This window comes from Chiloscyllium plagiosum, chromosome 25, assembly GCF_004010195.1.
Source record: "Chiloscyllium plagiosum isolate BGI_BamShark_2017 chromosome 25, ASM401019v2, whole genome shotgun sequence".
Lineage (NCBI taxonomy): Eukaryota > Metazoa > Chordata > Chondrichthyes > Orectolobiformes > Hemiscylliidae > Chiloscyllium > Chiloscyllium plagiosum.
In genome coordinates, this window is record NC_057734.1 from 48,273,832 (window position 1) to 48,293,628 (window position 19,797).

Genomic DNA, 19,797 nt, shown 5'->3' on the forward strand with positions numbered 1-19,797 from the left:
GCACTGGAACGGGTGCAGGGGAGGTTTACCAGGATGTTGCCTGGTATGGTAGGAAGATTGTATGAGGAAAGGCTGAGGCACTTGGGGCTGTTTTCATTGGAGAAAAGAGGGTTTGGGGGTGACTTGGTAGAGGTGTACAAGATGATTAGGGGTTTAGATAGGGTTGACCGTGAGAACCTTTTTCCACGTATGGAGTCAGCTATTATGAGGGGGCATAGCTTTAAATTAAGGGGTGGTAGGTATAGGATAGATGTTAGGGGTAGATTCTTTACTCAGCAAGTCGTGAGTTCATGGAATGCCCTGCCAGTAGCAGTGGTGGACTCTCCCTCTTTATGGGCATTTAAACGGGCATTGGATAGGCATATGGAGGATAGTGGGCTAGTATAGGTTAGGTGGGCTTGGATCGGCGCAACATCGAGGGCCAAAGGGCCTGTACTGCGCTGTATTTTTCTATGTTCTATCTATTATTCCTTAATCTTACCAGCCTCACCTTTCACTCGACCAGGAATATAAATTCTCTGAACTCTCATTATCATGCTTTTGAAAGCCTCCCACTTGTCAGTCGTTCCTTTACCTGTGAACAGTCTATTCCAATAAACTTTTGAAAGGTCTTGTCTCATATCATTAAAGTTTGCCTTACTCCATATAAGAATTTTAACTTGTATGGAAGGCTTATCCTTTTCCATAACTATTTTACAACTAATAGGATTATGATCACTAGTCCCAAAACATTTCCCCTACTTACACTTCAGTCACTTACCCTGCCTTATTTACCAAGAGGTCAAGTTTAGTTTGAAGGTAGATTTACATATTGATAAAGAAAATGCTCTTGAACACATTTAACAAATTCCTCACCATCCAAGCCTTTAAAACTATGGCAGTCCTAGTCAATGTTTGGAAAATTAAAATGCCCTGCTATTACAACCCTATTCTTCTTACATATATCTGATATCTCTCTTTGTATTTGCACCTTAATTACCCCGTGATCATTGGGGTACCCATCAAGGTGATCATCCCTTTCTTATTTCTAATTTGTACCCATATAATTTCACTGGATGATTCCTCAGAAATGTCCTTGCTAATGACAGTAGTAATGTTTTCCTTAATGTAAAACACCACACTCCCTCCTTTCTTGCCTCTCCTTCCTATAGTATCTAAAACCTGCCGAAAATTGTGCTGCCAGTCCTGACCATCCCTCAACCAAGTTTCTGTAACAGCTAGGATGTCCCAGTCTCTTGTTCCCATACATGCTGTCATCAGTCTTACCTGTAAGATCCCTTCATTTATTTCAATGCAAGTTTAATTCTTCAGAATTACCTCATTTTCTGACTTGCTCATGTCTACCTTTTCTCATTAAATTGCACTCATTTGTCTTTCTATTTTTACTGCTACTTAGGGACCACCCCACCCCTCTGAGTTTAAAGGCTCCTGAAATAGAGCATAGAACAGTACAGCACAGTACAGGCCCTTCGGCCCTCAATATTATGCCGACCTTTTATCCTACTCTAATTTCAAACTAACCTACATACCCATCATTGTACTATCATCCATGTACCTATCCAAGAGTTGCTTAAATGTCCCTGATGTATCTGACTCTACTACCACTGCTGGCAGTCCATTCCACGCACCCACCGGTCTCTGTGGAAAGAACCGACCTCTGACATCTCCCCTAAACCTTCCTCCAATCACCTTAAAATTATTCCTCCTCTGCCCTGGGAATAAGTCTCTGGCTATCCACTCTGTCTATGCCTCTCATCATCTTATACACCTCTAACAAGTCACCTCTCATCCTCCTTCACTCCAATAAGAAAGGCCGCAGCTCTCTCAACCTTTCTTCATAAGACATGCCCTCCAGTCCAGGCAGCATCCTGGTAAATCTTCTCTGTACCCTCTCTAAAGCTTCCACATCCTCCCTATAATGAGGCGACCAGAACTGAACGCAATATTCCAAATGTGGTCTAACCAGGGCACTATAAAGCTGCAGCATAATCCTGCAGCTCTTAAACTCAATCCACCTGCTAATGAAAGTAATACACCATATGCCGCCTTAACAACTCTCTCAACTTGGGTGGCAACTTTGAGGGATGTATGGACATGGACCCCAAGATCCCTCTATTCCTCCACACTGCCAAGAATCCTGCCTTTAACCCTGTATCCTGCATTCAAATCCATCTTCCAAAATGAATCACTTCACACTTTTCCAGGTTGAACTCCATCTGCCACTTCTCAGCCCAGCTCTGCATCCTGTCAATGTCCCATTACAACCTACAAGAGCCCTCCACTCTATCCACCAATCTTTGTGTCATCGGCAAACTTACTAACCCAACTTTCCACCACCTCATCCAAGTAAATTTATAAAAATCACAAAGAACAGAGGTCCCAGAATCGATCCCTATGGAACACCACTGGTCAGCAAGCTCCAGGCTGAATACATTTCATCTTCTACCACTCTGTCCTCTATGGGCCAGCCAGTCCTGTATCCAAACAGCCATATTTCCCTGTATCCCATGCCTCCTTACTTTCTGAATGAGCCCACCATGGGGAGCCTTATCAAATGCCTTGCTAAAATCCATGTAAACCACATTCACTGCTCTACCTTCATCAATGTGTTTTGTCACATTCTCAAAGAATTCATTAAGGCTTGTGAGGCATGACCTGCCCCTCACAAAGCCATGCTGACTATCTCTAATCAAACTATGGTTTTCCAAGTAATTATAAATGCTGTCTCTCTGAATCTTCTTCGATAATTTGCCTACCAGAGACGTAAGACTGATTGGTCTGTAATTCCCAGGATTATCCCTATTCCCTTTCTTGGCCAAGGGAATAACATTTGCCACCTCCAATCATCTGGCACCACTCCAGTGGACATGAGGACACAAAGATCATTCCAAAGGCGCAGCAATCTCTTCCCTCGTTTCCCATAGTAACCTAGGGTACATCCCAGCTGGCCCAGCGGATTTATCTATCCTTCGGGTTTTTTCCAAAGTTTTCAGCACGTCCTCCTTCTTAACTTCAACGTGTTCTTGCCTATCAGTCTGTTTCACGCCATCCTCACAAACTTCAGGGTCCCTCTCAGTAGTGAATACTGAAGCAAAGTATTCATTAAGGACCTTCTCTACCTCCTTTGACTCCAGGCACAAGTTCCCACCACTATATTACCCTCAATTTGGCCATCCTCTTGTTCCTCACAAGTTTAGAATGCCTTGGGGTTTGCCCTTAATCCTACCTGCTAAGGCTATCTCATGCCCCATTCTCGCTCTCCTAAGTCCATTCTTCAGTTCCTTCCTGGCCACCTCGTAACCCTCTAAAGCCCTGTCTGATCCTTGCCTCCTCAACCTTAAGTAAGCTTCCTTCTTCCTCTTGACTAGATGTTCCACATCCCTTGTCATCCATGGTTATTTCAACCTACCATCCCTTCCTTGCCTCAGTGGGACAAACCTGTCCAACATGATCAGCAAGTGCTCTCTGAACAACCTCCAGATTGCTGTTATGCATTTCTGAGATCATCTGCTCCTGATCTAGGCACCCCAGTTCCTGCCTAATAGCATTGTAATTCACCCCCCATCCCCACCCCCACCAATTAAATAACTGTTGTGGTTCTGTTTGCTGAGCTGGGAATTTGTGTTGCAGACGTTTCGTCCCCTGTCTAGATGACATCCTCAGTGCTTGGGAGCCTCCTGTGATGTTTCCTCCAGCATTTATAGTGGTTTGAATCTGCCGCTTCCGGTTGTCAGTTCCAGCTGTCCGTTGCAGTGGTTGGTATATTGGGTCCAGGTCGATGTGCTTATTGATTGAATCTGTGGATGAGTGCCATGCCTCTAGGAATTCCCAGAGAACAGCCAAGGAATTCCTAGTGGCATGGCACTCAATCACAGATTCAATCGATAAGCACATCGACCTGGACCCAATATACCGACCACTGCAACGGACAGCTGGAACTGACAACCGGAAGCGGCAGATTCAAACCACTATAAATGCCGGAGGAATGATCACAGAAGCGCTTCACAGGAGGCTCCCAAGCACTGAGGATGTCACCTAGACACGGGACGAAATTCCCAGCTCGGCGAACAGAACCACAACAACGACCACCCGAGCTACAAATCTTCTTCCAAACTTTGAACAATTAAATACTTTCCCATACTGTCTACTCCTAATCCTCTCCATGAGTGTAGTAAAGGTCAGAGACTTGTGATTACTATCACTGAAATACTCTTTCGCCGAGAGATCGAACACCTGGCAAGGATCATTGCCGAGCACTAAATCCAATATGCCTTCCCTCTAGTTGGCCTATCTACATAATTAGCAAGTCGCCCTGCCAGAATATTGGTCCCTTTTTTAAACATGTCTTTTCTGCCCCAGAAGAGATCCGAATGATCCAAAAACCTGAATCTTTGCACATTGCACCATCTCTTCAGCCATTGCTTTTTCTGCCCTATCATCTTATTCCTACTCTCATTAAACTCTGACACCGTAAGTAAGTCAGAGATTACTACCTTTGAGGTTCTGCTTTTTAATGTTCTACTTGTCCTTTTTTCTTTAGATTCATCATCATACAGCACGGAAACAGACCCTTCAGTCCAACCAGTCCATGCCAACCAAAATCCCAAACTAATCTCGTCCCACCTGCCTGTGGACCTCCGTCCTACTCCATCCACCTTTGCTGCCTAAGTCTACAAATTCCTCTTTCTTATCAATCTTACAGTTATAGCTGATCAGTTCTTTTAAGTTTATTTCTACCTTATAAAATCTAGCAGGACTGGGTATCCATTTTTAAGGAGAAACACAGGAACTACCTTATGGGAAGGAAATGTGCCATCCTTGCCCGATTTGGCCAACATTCGACTCCAAACTCACAGCAATGTAGGTGACACTCGACTTCCCTCTGGGAAATCCTCTTATATTCACTCTACCAAACCTTCACTCTTTCCCGAGGTCGTTCCTACCAACGTGTGTAACAACTTCTGCCTTCTCACTCTCCTCTTTGACAATATGCTTCAACCTTTTTGAGATGATCTTAACCCTAGACTAGGAAGGCAACATCCTATCCTACATTCACAGACAGGACTGCAGAATCTCCTGTCTGTGCCCATTGTCAGGACAGTCCCCTAATCAATTATTCTTTTAAATCTTGACAAACCCTCCTTAATATAAGATTCATTCCTAGTGCCCAAGATCTGCCTGCCACTTGTATTTTATGCAGAGAAACTATCCCCTTCAACAATGACCATAGGAAATCCACAAGATAAGCTTGCAACTCAGGAGAAGCTGCAAGATCCAAGCTACTCTTGTTCCACCATTTTTTTTTTGCTTTTAAAATAAAACTTCACAGAACTAAAATCTAATTTTCCTCCCTTTGATTCCGAGTTCCCAAATAATATCAATATGTTGCAAACCTTTATCACATGAAGTTAACTGTTCACTTGCTTCTGTCGTCAAATACTGACAGGTCAACTGTGGATTATGAACTACCTGGTAACTGTGCAAGACATCAGTAGAAATTGGAATGATGTTAGTCCAGAGGCTTGTGATTCAGTCTTTTGATGACACTGTCAATGTTTACATTTCCAATATGTTCTCCACAGGATGAAAAGAGGAGGCAACGTCTGTGAAAAAAAGAAATGAGAAGTTTGGAAATTATCTGGACAAAGAAAATGCACTGACCACTTAGGTTTATGAAGGAACCTCAACTGAAAAACTTTGATATTGTTTTTAAACAAATATATTTATATACAAATGTATATTTCAGACAGTCGATCATAATGGACAGTTTGTATTCTGGGGTCAATGGACAGTGTGTGATGGTGTCACATTCATAACTGGAGGAGAAAGTGAGGTCTGCAGATGCTGGAGATCAAAGTTGAAACTTTATTGCTGGAACAGCACAGCAGGTCAGGCAGCATCCTGTTCCCTGGATGCTGCCTGACCTGCTGTGCTGTTCCAGCAATAAAGTTTCAACTTTGAATTGAATCTCCTGTTCCCTGGATGCTGCCTGACCTGCTGTGCTGTTCCAGCAATAAAGTTTCAACTCACATTCATAACTGTACTGTAATAATATATGGATGTTACTGTAGATTGTAATGTTAATCTGGTGTAGATTTCCAAGTGGATTTTACAGCTGGTCTGTGAAACTGTCCAGAACCTTGACATGATATTGGCTATTGGCTAGCACTGAACCAGTGACCTAAAAGCGACAGTGCCACATCTTTGAACAACATTACTTGAAATTCCTTCGCAGCCAGCATCAAGGAACTGGGACACAGATTCCACACAAAGATTTGTTTCCTTATATAGGATTACTGTGATGCAGCAGTGTTTGTAGTCGGATCTACCATGGACTGTTCATGTTTTGTTTGAAGCTTAGTAGAATGTTTTCCACTGCTGAACATCAATAAGAGATGTCAATAAAAAATTGTGCAGAAAGAAGGGAAGGGACTGGAAGAAAAACAATGACCTTCCTTAAACTATAAAGATATACTAACTTAAAAGTGACTGATCAAACTGCTGCCATCACTGACAAGGAAAGCAAGGTTGATAATTGCACCAAAGGAGCTGCTCGAAATCTATTTCAAATGAACTAAGTGCCTTACGGAACCCCACTTGGACAAATGTATCCAGTCCCACTGGGAATCCTCATCATACAAACCCATTCCTGTTCTCGGTTAACATGCACTGAAAGAACAAGTGTATTGTGGTAGCGGTCAAAAACAGGAATCTAAACCAGACTTCTAATCAATAGTATTCATATCAATCCATGTACAATCAACCCAGATATAACTTTTTAAGAATAAAATATTTTCAAAGAAAGACTTTGAAGGCATTGAGAAGATAGTTGTCTATTGCTTAATACAAAATTAATCCCTTCTAATACTTAACTTTTGTTTTAATTCTGTCCTACCTGCCTGGCACTGAATTTTAGATCAACCAGCAGCCATTGCTCCTCCCGATCCATATACTTGCATTCGTGTGGTGCCTTAATGTAGAAGGATATCCCGAATCAGACTCAGTCTTCAATATCTTCCCAATTTTTAACTGTGCAGTCAGGCCAAGACTGATTACATACAGCTTGTTGAGGTCAGAGATAAACTTCTTACGTAGAATCCTAGAAATTTTATGGAACAGAAAGAGGTCACTCTGCCCATTGTCCATTCCTTTGGAAAAAAAACTGAGCCATTCCATCTAAACCCACTTTGCAGCGTTTGTGTAGTAGTACTGCAGGCACTTCAGGTGCAAATCTGGCAGTTTATTCCCTACTGTTATTAGACTGCTGAAAGGACCTCTCTAACTTCAGATAATGTTGATTTTGCTTTGTGCACTTCTTGTGTAGCTGTAACCTTGGATGCTTTAGTCTGTGTAAGCACTCTATGATCAGTATGTCCTTGTTTGCTATGATGTGCCTATACTGAGTGCAAACAAAACTTTGCACTGTATTTTGGTATATGTGAATAATATAAATCTAGAGTTGAGGCTTTCTGCCTCTCCTCCTCTTTCAAGCAGTGAGTTCCAAGACCGAGCAGACACTATGACGACGGGTGAATGGACACAGTGCAACAATTGCCAGACAGATGTTCCCTCTCAGTCAGGGAACACTTCAGCAGTCAAGGACGTTCAGCCTTGGATTTTCAGGTGACCGTCCTCCAAGGTAGACTTTGGGATAAGCAACAACGCAGAGTTGTAGCCAAGTCCGGTACCCATAAGGATGGCCTCAACTGGGATCTTGGGCTCATGTCACACTACAGGTGACTCCATTGCACTATACACTCTCGCACACATACACGGTCGCAGGATTCTTGCAACATACTTAAGGCTAAGATTTTAACGAACATAGAAGGTTTTTTTAAGAAATAGTTTTAAGCTAAGAAATAACTTTAAAGTGTTGTAGCTGACCACAAAAGAAGCAGTAGGGGCATTTTGCAATAAGCTTATGGTATGATAAAGGGAATTGGATAAAATTCCAGGAAGGCTGTAACGAACAAGGACAAGGACAGCAGGATAACCAGATAAGGAAAATTAGTGAAAAACAAGTGAGGTAATCGATAGGATGAGACTAGACTAATGGGAAAAAGGGAGGTGTGATTCCGCAACTTGCAAACTGAATAAGAATGCTTACATGCTTTGTAGTGTACGCTTGCTTGCCTGTTTGCTCGCGCAGCTACCCATTACGTTAGATTTAGATTACATTACAGTGTGGAAACAGGCCCTTCAGCCCAACAAGTCCACACCGACCCACCGAAGCGCAACCCACCCATACCCCTTACCTAACACTACTGGCAATTTAGCATAGCCAATTCACCTGACCTGCACATCTTTGGACTGTGGGAGGAAACCCACACAGACACGTGGAGAATGTGCAAACTCCTCCTGCCTGAGGTGGGAATTGAACCTGGATCTCTGGCTCTGTGAGGCAGCAGTGCTAACCACTGTGCCACCCCATTCTTGCAAGACCGTACAGAATAAAATGTCTGAGGCTTTGTCTTAGACTGAATCGTGAGTGAGTTTTGTTTCTCACACCAATAATATCCCTTATTGCTACCAGTAGATTCCTTGATGCTCTCCCTACATGAATGGTTTCCTGTTCAACAGTGTCATGGTCAGTTAGCTCATCCACTCTGAGCCCCTGCTCTCATCTAAACAAGCTGAAAGTACCACAAACCTATTTTACAATTGCAGAGGCTGATACACTCGCACTCTGGGGGTCCCCTTGGTGACCTCGGTCACATCTTCCTGTTCCTCACCACAGACCAAATCAGAAGACCTTCTGGTAAGTAGCGTGGCTGTCTCCTGGTTTAATTAATTAGAATTAAAGCATCCAGAAAACTCCCCCACCTGCATTCCTGATTCTTCAGTGTTTATGTTTAAGCCTCCAGTCATAAACTCTGAACTGAAGTTGCTCGAACTTTGAACATTGCCCTGGTTCGCTATTGCATTCAGGTGCACCCACATGCTGTAATCTTGACACCTTTTTTTTTCTTACAGTGCCCTTCTCGACAAAGTGCAATGCAGGCTTGATCTTTTCTTTTTGACACCTTATCTGTGCTGCTGTTCTTAATAAGTTTCAGTTAATTATTTAATGATATAATTCACTTATTATGTTGTTGCCGATGAGGGGAGAGGCCATTGGTGCTCGGAAACAAGCCGGGGCAGGTATCAGATCTTGTGGTGGGAGAGCATTTTGGTGATAGTGATCACAACCGCCTCACATTCTACATAGCTATGGAGAAGGAGAGGATTAGGCAAAATGGGAGGATATTTAATTGGGGAAGAGGAAACTATGATGCGATTAGACATGAGTTAGGAAGCATGGACTGGGAGCAATTGTTCCATGGTAAAGGCACTATAGACATGTGGAGACTGTTTAAGGAACAGTTGTTGCAAGTGATCAATAAATATGTCCCTCTGAGACAGGCAAGAAGGGGTAAGATAAAGGAACCTTGGATGACGAGAGCGGTGGAGCTTCTTGTCAAAAGGAAAAAGGTAGCTTACATAAGGTGGAGGAAGCAAGGGTCAAACTCAGCTCTAGAGGATTACAGGCAGGCGAGGAAGGAGCTCAAAAATGGTCTGAGGAGAGCCAGGAGGAGGCACAAGAAAGGCTTGGCAGAACGGATTGGGGAGAACACAAAGGCATTTTACACTTATGTGAGGAATAAGAGAATGGTCAATGAAAGAGTAGGGCCGATTAGGGATAGCATAGGGAATTTGTGTGTGGAGTCTGAGGAGGTAGGGGAAGCCCTAAATGAAAGAAACAAACTTTGTAGTGAACGAAACCTTTGAAGAGCAGGTGTGCATGCTGGAATGGACAGAGATAGAGGAAGCTGATATGCTGAAAATTTTGTCAAACATTAAGTTTGACAAGTCGCCAGGCCCAGACCAGATTTGTCCTTGGCTGCTTTGGGAAACAAGAAATGCAATTGCTTCGCCACTTGCGAAGATCTTTGCATCCTCGCTCTCCACTGGAGCCGTACTTGAGGACTGGAGAGAGGCAAATGTAATTCCTCTCTTCAAGAAAGGAAATAGGGAAATCCCCGGCAATTACAGACCAGTAAGTCTCATGTCTGTTGTCTGCAAGGTGTTAGAAAGGATTCTGAGGGATAGGATTTACGACCATCTGGAAGAGCATGGCTTGATGAAAGGCAGTCAACACGGCTTTGCGAGGGCAGGTCATGCCTCACAAACCTTATCGAGTTCTTTGAGGATGTGACTAGAAAAGTTGATGAGGGTCGAGCTGGGGTTGTGGTGTATATGGACTTCAGCAAGGCATTTTATAAGGTTCCCCATGGTAGGCTCATTCAGAAGGTCAGGAGGAATGGGATACAGGGGAACTTAGCTGCCTGGATACAGAATTGGCTGGCCAACAGAGACAGCGAGTGGTAGTAGAAGGAAAATATTCTGCCTGGAAGTCTGTGATGAGTGGTCTTCCACAGGGCTCTGTCCTTGGGCCTCTACTGTTTGTAATTTTTATTAATGACTTGGATGAGGGGATTGAAGGATGGGTCAGCAAGTTTGCAGATGACACAAAGTTGGAGGTGTCGTCGACAGTATAGAGGGCTGTTGTAGGCTGCAGCGGGACATTGACAGGATGCAGAGATGGGCTGAGAGGTGGCAGATGGAGTTCAACCTAGATAAATGCGAGGTGATGCATTTTGGAAGGTCGAATTTGAAAGCTGAGTACAGGATTAAGGATAGGATTCTTGGCAGTGTGGAGGAACAGAGAATCTTGGTGTGCAGGTACATAGATCCCTTAAAATGGCCACCCAAGTGGACAGGGTTGTTAAGAAAGCATATGGTGTTTTGGCTTTCATTAACAGGGGGATTGAGTTTAAGAGTCGTGAGACCTTGTTGCAGCTCTATAAAACTTTTGTTAGACCGCACTTGGAATACTGCGTCCAGTTCTGGTCGCCCTATTATAGGAAAGATGTGGATGCTTTGGAGAGGGTTCAGAGGAGGTTTATCAGGATGCTGCCTGGACTGGAGGGCTTATCTTATGAAGGGAGGTTGATTGAGCTTGGACTTTTTTCATTGGAGAAAAGGAGGAGAGGGGACCTAATTGAGGTATACAAGGTAATGAGAGCCATAGACAGAGTCGATAGCCAGAGACTATTTCCCAGGGCAGAAATGACTAACACGAGGGGTCATAGTTTTAAGCTAGTTGGAGGAAAGTATAGAGGGGATGTCAGAGGCGGGTTCTTTACACAGAGAGTTGTGAGAACATGGAATGCGTTGCCAGCAGCAGTTGTGGAAGCGAGGTCATTGGGGATATTTAAGAGACTACTGGACATGCATATGGTCACAGAAATTTGAGGGTGCATACATGAGGATCAGTGGTCGACACAACACTGTGGGCTGAAGGGCCTGTTCTGTGTTGTACTGTTCTATGTTCTACTTGTATATGCTACTACCTTTACCACCAATTTGTATATTACGTCCTAATCTAAGAATGGAAAAAACTGTGACTACTTATCAGAGTTACCAAACAGCTTCCCCCCCTTTCCTTGTAGTAAAGCAAGAAGTAATTCCAACCAGCTATTGGGGTAACCGAGTGAAAATACCTGTAAAATGGAAAGTGAAGTCATATACTGTAGGGAAGATGTAATCTAATGGGTTTGGATGCATGGAGCAGAAGGGGTTAAATCTAACGGTGTGATATGCTAATGAGGCACAGGATGCAGGAAGTGAGGGAACGTCACATGGTCTTGCTGAATAATGGTAAGATGTAATTAGATATTATTCTCAATTCAACTGAGCTGGGATTTTTTTTTCAGTAATCCTTGGGGCTACCGAGAGTGTGGGCTTGGCAATTGTCCAGGCTGGGGCAATGGCAATGTGGACCAACAGCCTCATCTGGCTCCTGGTACTTTCACTTTCCATAAAGGAGTGACAAACTGAGGGGAGACTTGTATGACCGAGCTCCGGCTTCGTTCCGAGCTATCAGCGGGGAGTCGGATGGCCCCGTCAACACCCCGCTGCACTGAGCAGGCTCGCTCTCCGAGGGTCGGCATTTAGATTCTAAGCAAGAATCTAAATTCTTGTTCCCGAAGTCCGGCGGTAATGTGCTGTTTGAAACCCAATCTCACCTCAACATTGTTCCTGGCACCAGTGATCTAAGTCTTCATCCCCTTGTTATAAGAGGCCTCTAGTTACTGGACTCAGCTTCTCCAACTCTGTCGCCCCTAGTTAGGAGTTGATCGTGAATTTAACTCCCTCTCTTCAGCCCCAACCTGTAAGGCCATGAACGCGATGTTGGAAGCTGGGATTAGATTACTTACAGTGTGGAAACAGGCCCTTCGGCCCAACAAGTCCACCCTGACCCGCCGAAGCACAACCCACCCATACCCCTACATTTACCCCTTTACCTAACACTACGGGCAATTTAGCGTGGCCAATTCACCTGACCTGCACATCTTTGGACTGTGGGAGGAAACCGGAGCACCCGGAGGAAACCCACACAGACACGGGGAGAATGTGCAAACTCCACACAGTCAGTCGCCTGAGTCGGGAATTGAACCCGGGTCTCTGGCGCTGTGAGGCAGCAGTGCTAACCACTGTGCCACCGTGCGGGATGAAAATGGTCAGCCAGTTTTGTTTTGGGATGGTGCAGATACGGTGAACCGAATGGTCTGTTTTTGTGCTGAAAATGTTTAGTTCCTATCCACTTCGTAAGAGTTGAGTAATTTGAATGTCCCTACCCTGTTCTAAGAAGAATAGTTCTCGCGTTTCTACATAACTGAGTGCTCTCATTCCTGGAAACCAGATTCTGGATTAGTGGTGCTGGAAGAGCACAGCAATTCAGGCAGCATCCGAGGACAGGCAAAATCGACGTTTCGGGCAAAAGCCCTTCATCTCATTCCTGCTCCAGTCTGGAGCTCACTAGATGGGTCTGGACAGAGCAGATAGGGAAGAAGTGTTCCCATTAGTGGAAGGTACAAGAACCAACAGGAATGTGGGTTAAGGTGGATGGCAAAACAATCAAAGGCAAAGTGAGAGAAAATGTTTTTGTGTGGTGTTTGGCTGTGGAATACCCAGTTGGAGAGTGCAGATTCAACTATGGCTTTCAAAAGGGAATTAGATTTTTAGCTGAAGAGAAAAAGAATTGTAGAGGTAAGGAGAAAAGGTAGTGGACTGACACTGGGTGCAATGCTATTGGAGAGTAGTAGGTATAAAGAACATGGGCTGAATAGCTCCTTTCTGGGTTGTGCACAGGTCGATGATTCTGTAATCCAGCTGAGTCCTCACCAGTGTCTCCTAGATGTAGCGTGACACCCTTACTTTTGCATGCTCTTGCTCTAGTCATAAAAAGCGACGTTTAAATATGCTCTGTTAGTAACCTTAATTGTACTGCTACCTTTCAAATACCTGCACACATGAATCTTTAGATTTCTTTGCATCCTTTCAAAGATGGGTCTCATTATCTGATTTTTGGAATAGGAAATACTGGCTTTATGCAATAGACTGGAAGAAATCTGTGGGGGAAGAAACAGGTCAAGAACCTATCATCAGAACTGGAAGGAGTTGATGATTGCAAATTTCATAAACTGGTGCAGGAAAAAGGAGAGGAAGGAAAAATATGAAAGGGTAGGTCTGTGATCGATTGGAATTACAGAAGAGATTAAATGACAAAGATGATGGGGTGTTTCGTTGGCCTGTGGCAATGGGATTAAAGGCAAAGGGTGTATGTCTTTTGGACTGGACCCCTGATGTCATTGTACTACAGATCTCTTTCATCAGCAACATGAAATTGATTAGCTGCAGAGACATTACTGACTGATCATGTTGTTAAAGAGACAATTGTCAGGTATTTTCTGACCTTTTCTTAATTTTACAAATAGTGCACAGGGATGTGCAGAGGCACCTAGTCGCATCTATTCAAATGTGGGATGATTTGAGCAGTGACAGAGTCATTGAAGGAACTGGCGGCCAGTCTGTGGCACTGTCTATGTATTGAAGAAAAGAAGTTGCCAAGTTTGGAATTGGTAACAAATGTGGGGGCCTCAGGAGAAGGCCCCCAGTATCTATTAACTATTTGATTTACTTTGTGCTCTCAAAGTGCTGAAGGTGTTGGCTGCTGTAAACGCTGTTAGGTGATATGATTAGTTTCTCTTGAGTCAAATCACACACTGGTGTGGTTCACCTGAGCCCTGATGTAGAGGCATAGAGTTTTTACAGATGAAAATACTCCCTCAGCTTATCTGCAATTGCAGCCCTCATTTCTGTTTCTTCTGTCTCCAGGCACACTCATTATTCCAGTTGGACTAAAAACTTGTGTATGTTACATACTTGCAGGCCGTGTGTATGTGCTCTGTTGCACCCGAAAGTTGATCACTCCAGCAGTGAGACCGTGGGTGGAATCTGAGCCTGAGGCAGGGCACTTGTGTGTACTGTTTAATTGATTCTGTGATTGAATATTTTGTTTCACTGGACAGTGAAGAGCTCCTGCTTCTTGGATGCTGCCTGTCTGGCTGTGCTTTTCCAATACTGTTTTTTGACTTCACTGGGCAATGCATGAATACTTGCAGCAAGGATTACGACCCTGTTATTCTTTCATCCATCAATTTAGTTTCCTGAACTTTTGAGTCCACTGTCACAAGCTGAAGCTGATTGTTAGCAACTTTACCCTATTGGATTTTGAGCTGTACTTCCTGGCTGGACAAGTGTTTAATTGCCCATCTCTAATTGTCCTTTAGAAGGTGGGAGTGAAGTGCTTTTGTGATCTGCTGCAATCTCTTTGCTATAGGTACCCCACAATGGCACCAGGGAGGGAATTCCAGAATTTTGACTCAACATTAAAAAACAGTTATTTTTCCAAGTAGGATAGTGAGTGGCTTAGAGGGGGACTTGCTGATGGTAGTGTTCCCATGTATCTGAATCCCTTGTCCTTCGAGATGAAAGTGATCATAGCTTTGGAAGGTGCTGTCTAATTTCTGCAAGGTGTAATGATGATATACACTGCTTCTACTGAGTGCTAGTCATGGAGCAAGTGAATGTTTGTTTGAGGATGTGGTACCATTCAAGTGGGCTGCTTTATCTTGGATTGTGTCAAACATCTTGTGTTGTTAAGCTGCAGTCATCCAGGCAAGTGGGGAATATTCCATCACACTCCTGACTTGTGCCTTGCAGATGGCGGACATGCTTTGGAGAGTCAGGAGGTGAGTTGCTTACTGTAATATTCCCAGACTCTGACCAGCTCTTGTAGCCACTGTATTGATATGGCTAGTCCAGTTCACTTTCTGATAAGTGGTACCCCTGAGGATGTTGACAGTGGTTGGTTGGTTTCAATTACGAAGATTGATTCAATGACATAAGCCTGAGACTGTGTGCATAGTCAACTGCAAATATCTCCAAAATATTTTGTCCCTATGCTCCCTCAGCTTATCTGCAATTGCAGCCCTCATCTGTTTCTTCAATCTCCAGACTCCACTATTCTAATACTGTCCTGATAAACCTCTTCTTCATAAACATCTCACCCAAAACTCTGCCTGTTTCTTAAATCCTACCAACACCATCCTTAAATGACTCCCAGTCTAGCATTGCTGCAATTTTTAAATTCATGCCTTGTTTTCAAATCCCTCTGTGACTTCCTCTCTCCCTCCCTTCAACTCTGAACCTTTTTCCCTGTGTGATCCCCACAACCCTTTCAGAACTTGAGTTCCTCTGACTCTCCTCTTGCCTATCCCCAATTTTCTTTGCCCTGGTGATCGTGCCTTCAGCTGCTCATCACAAATGTCTGGATTGTCCTCCCTAAACCTCTCCACGCCACTCGCACTCCTTTTGTCATAGAGTCATGGAGATGTACAGCACGGAAACAGACCCTTCGGTCCAACCCGTCCATGCTTACTTTACCCCCTTAAAACATCTTTGCCCAAGCTTTCTGTTCGCTGCCCTAATACCTTTAGCTCAGTGTCAAATTTTGTTTCACATTGTGATGAAGCAGGGTATTGAAGGAGGTGTTTGGTACATTTGCCTTCATTGGTCAGTACGTTCAGTTGACGAGTTGGGAAGACATGTTTGCGCCTGTACAGGACATTCTGAGGCAACTTTTGGAAGACTGCATTCACTTCTGGAATCCCTGATCGAGGAAAGATGTGAAATTTGAAAGGGTGCAGAAAAGACTTGCAAGCATGTTGCCAGTATTTGACGGTTATGAGCTACAATGTGAGGCTGAATAGACTGGGGCAAGATTTCCTGGACCTTTTGGAGGCTGAAGGGTGACCTTATAGAGGATTATAAAATCATGAGGGACATGGATAGAGTGAATAGCCAAGGTCGTTTCCCTGGGATAGGGGATCCCAAAACTAGAGGACATAGGTTAAACAAGAGAGGGGAAAGATTTAAGAGACCTAAGGGGCAGTTTTTTTTCTTGCAGAGGGTGGTGAGTGTATGGAATGAGCTGCCAGAGGAGGTGGTGAATTTTGGTACAACAACAACATTTAAATGGATGCACACGTTGAATAGGAAGGGTTTAGATGGATTTAGGCGAAACGCTGGCAAATGGGATTAAAATAAATTAGGATACTGGTCAGCATGGATGAGTTGGACCAAAGGTTTTGTTTCATTGCTGTACAACTAGATGTTTTGCTGTGTTAGAGGTCATAATATATTCCAGTCACTATAACAACAGCTTGGACTTATAATGGAAGAGATGCTGGTGATGGCAAGCCCAGAATTTGTTTAAAGACTGGAGCAACAAGACAATAGTTCCTGCAGGAACAAGATAGTAGGTAACACAGGGATCCTGTTGAGACTTAACGGAGAATTGACCTGCTAGTTTGACATCATGATCTGTCTTTCCTTTGTTTCCCATGCTGTTCATTTTCAATTTTTCTTTTTGTTTTAAAGCGATGGAAACCACACCTACGTCGAGTCTGGTGTCTGAGGAATTTGAATGTGGAGTTTGCAGCAAGCAGCTGGATAGACCCAAGCTGCTACCGTGTCTTCACAGCATTTGCCAGGAGTGCCTGCAGTCTGAGAAGACAGACCCAGTTGCTGCTACCTGTCCTGTGTGCAGTGCCCCAATGGACGAGGATGTCACTAAGGCACGGGACAACACGTTCGCTGCAGACCTGCTGAGCAAGCTGCAGTTGCAGAAGAGGATAAGAATGGGGCTGGACATCTGGTGCAGCCTGTGCCAGGCCTGTAAGGATGATAGGCCAGCCACCTCCCTATGTTTTGAGTGTGACCGTTTCTTGTGCCTGAGGTGCTGCCATTCTCACCAGCTGCTAACAGAAAGGTACGGACACCTGGTGAAGACTCTGGATGATCTGAAGGCACTTGGCTGTGAAGACTTTGTGACTTTTGCGAGGAAGGGGAAACAGACCACTTGTCCAGATCACAAGGAACAGAATGTGAGGTAAGAATATCCAGCTGGATGATCCCAATGATTATGTCCCACCTCCTTTACACCCTAGCCTTTAGGTCTTGTGTTATGCACGATCCTTCATTGAGAAGATAGGGCTGCCGTTGCAGCTTTCTTTAATATATCATATTTTGACCTGTTAAAGGTATATTCTTCAGTGACTATGCAAGTGAAAATGGCTGTGCAGTGCCTGAGGTGAAGACCTCCTCAACCATTCACTAAAGTAGCAAGGAATATAAGCAGTATATATTAATCAGTCAAAAACAGGATGAATAGGATTATATTACTGATGTATTATAAAGTAATAAGGTTACTGACAGTTGATAAGTCATGAGCTAGATTTAGTTAAGTTATGTATGAACATTATAACAGCAAGAGTAATATGACCAATTTATGTTTGAAATATTCAAGACTTAGGAAAGGTTGTTTAAATGGAACTGTCCATAATAAACTGAGCATATCTGTAAATGGATGATCGGCAGATGTTCCAAAAGTTGCCATAAATTTAATGGGCTGCAGAGCCAATCCATATCCTAGAGGGCAAGAGTTTTGCTTTGCACAAAGTGACAACCAGAGTAAATGAAACCAGATAAGAGACAAGATGGAGCTGGAAGAGACTGAAGTGCAAAAGAAAAGCCCTGAAGACTCAGGCAGTCGGAAGAGATACCTAGAACAGCAATGGGTGACAAAATACGTTGTGATCATGTCACTGGAGGTCCAGTTAACACTCCCAATTCCTGCCTGTGTTGTTAATGGACATACGAAAGTGGTGGATGTGGAGGAATAGAATTAACTGGAGCATCAGTAAGTATGGAGTTTGTGGATGGTATGGTAACTGGTCGCTTGATTGTTAGTGCAGAAAGAAGTTACAGGAAGGTGTCAATGAACTGGTCAAATAACTGGCGAATTAAAATAAACTCTGAGAAAATGAGAATGCGTTGGGGAAATGCAAGGAGAGCAAAGGAGTAGAAAGTAACTATTAGTCTGCTGAGAAGTGTAGAGGAACAATAGAAAGGATATGCAAGAGATTCACAAGGATGCTGCCAAGTGTGGAGAAAGATCAGCAAGACTAGAGTTATTTTCTTTGGAACAGACCAGGCAGAAAGGAGGATTTAGTTGAGGTGCATAAGATTATCAAGTGCTCAAGTAGAGTGGAGAGAAAAACCTATCTCTGTTATCAGGGAGGTCAGTAACCTGGGGAGTGTATTTGAAGTAATTGGTTGAAGGTCTAAGGAAACTTGAAGAATTTTCACCAAGGCGTTGCAACTGGGGAGGCGGAGGCTGAGGGGAGACTTGATAGTGACAAGATGCATAGATAGAGTTGACAGTCAGAGTCGTCTTCCCAGAGTTGGCATGTCTAACAGCAGGGGTCGTGCATTTAAGGTGAGAGGGGAAGTTTAAAGGAGATGTGAAGGGCAAGGTTTTTTTAACACCGTATGATAGGAGTCTGGAGCACGCTGTCAGGGGTGGTGGTGGAGGCAGATACGGTAGGGGCATTAGGATGATTTCTGACGGGAGTGTCAAATTTCTAAGTCACGTTGGTACTAAAAAGGAAGAGATGGTGTGCGTCTTAAATTTAAGGTAGGTATGCCCCTGGGATCTATCCCAGAATACTGAGGGAAGCAAGAGAATAAATTGCTGAAGCATTGACAGACATCTTTGTCTCCTCTTTGGCTACAGGTGAGGTCTCAGGTTTGGAGAATAACTAATATTGTCCCATTGTTTAAAAAGGGTAACAGGGATAATCCAGGAAATTGCATGTCTGTGAGCCTCACATCAGTGGCAGGGAAATTATTGGAAAAGATTCTCAGGGACAGGATCATAAGCATTTAGAAGTAAATGGGCTGACTAGCGATAAACAGCATGGTTTTGTCCGAGGGAGGTCATGCATCACTAAGTTGATCAAGTTTTTTTCAGGAGGTGATGAAGATGATTCAGGGAAAAGTGATTGTTGTCAACATGGACTTCAATAAAGCCTTTGACCAGGTCCCTCATGGCAGACTGGTACGAAAGGTGAAGTCACATGGGGTGAACTGGCAAGATGGATACAGAACAGGCTTTGTCATAGGAAACAGGGTAGGGATGGAAGGATGCTTTTTGAAATGGAGGGCTGTGACTAGTGGTGTTCCACAGGGATCAATGCTGGGGCTCTGCTTTTCATGATCTGCATAAATGACTTTGAGGAAAATGTCGCTGGTCTAATTAGTGAGGAGGATTGTCAGAGGATACAGCAGGATATAAATCAGTTGGAGCCATGGACAGAAAAATGGCAGATGGAGTATAATTTGGACAAATAGATGAGGCATTTTGGAAGTCAAGTACAGGTGGAAATTATACAGTGAATGGCAGACTCCTTCGGAGTATTGATATGCAGAGGGATCTGGGTGTCCAGGTCCACAGATCACCTGAAGGTGGCAGTGCAGATGGAAGGGATTAGTTTAATATGGTGTCAT

General features: G+C 43.8%; 2 protein-coding genes across 2 annotated transcripts in view; both read left to right on the forward strand.

Moving 5' to 3' along the window:
* Positions 1–5,874, forward strand: part of ddx51 (DEAD (Asp-Glu-Ala-Asp) box polypeptide 51) — a 57,952-nt gene extending 52,078 nt beyond the window's left edge. The window contains exon 16 of the mRNA XM_043716131.1: positions 5,583–5,874. Coding sequence (XP_043572066.1) covers positions 5,583–5,609 — 27 coding nt within the window. The 3' untranslated portion in view covers positions 5,610–5,874. The remainder of the gene's footprint in view (positions 1–5,582) is intronic.
* Positions 5,875–7,681: 1,807 nt separating this feature from the next.
* The window catches only part of LOC122562430 (protein PML-like), a 95,334-nt gene continuing 83,218 nt past the window's right edge, over positions 7,682–19,797 (forward strand). Inside the window, exons 1-2 of the mRNA XM_043715287.1 lie at positions 7,682–7,736; positions 16,828–17,338. Coding sequence (XP_043571222.1) covers positions 7,697–7,736; positions 16,828–17,338 — 551 coding nt within the window. The 5' untranslated portion in view covers positions 7,682–7,696. The remainder of the gene's footprint in view (positions 7,737–16,827; positions 17,339–19,797) is intronic.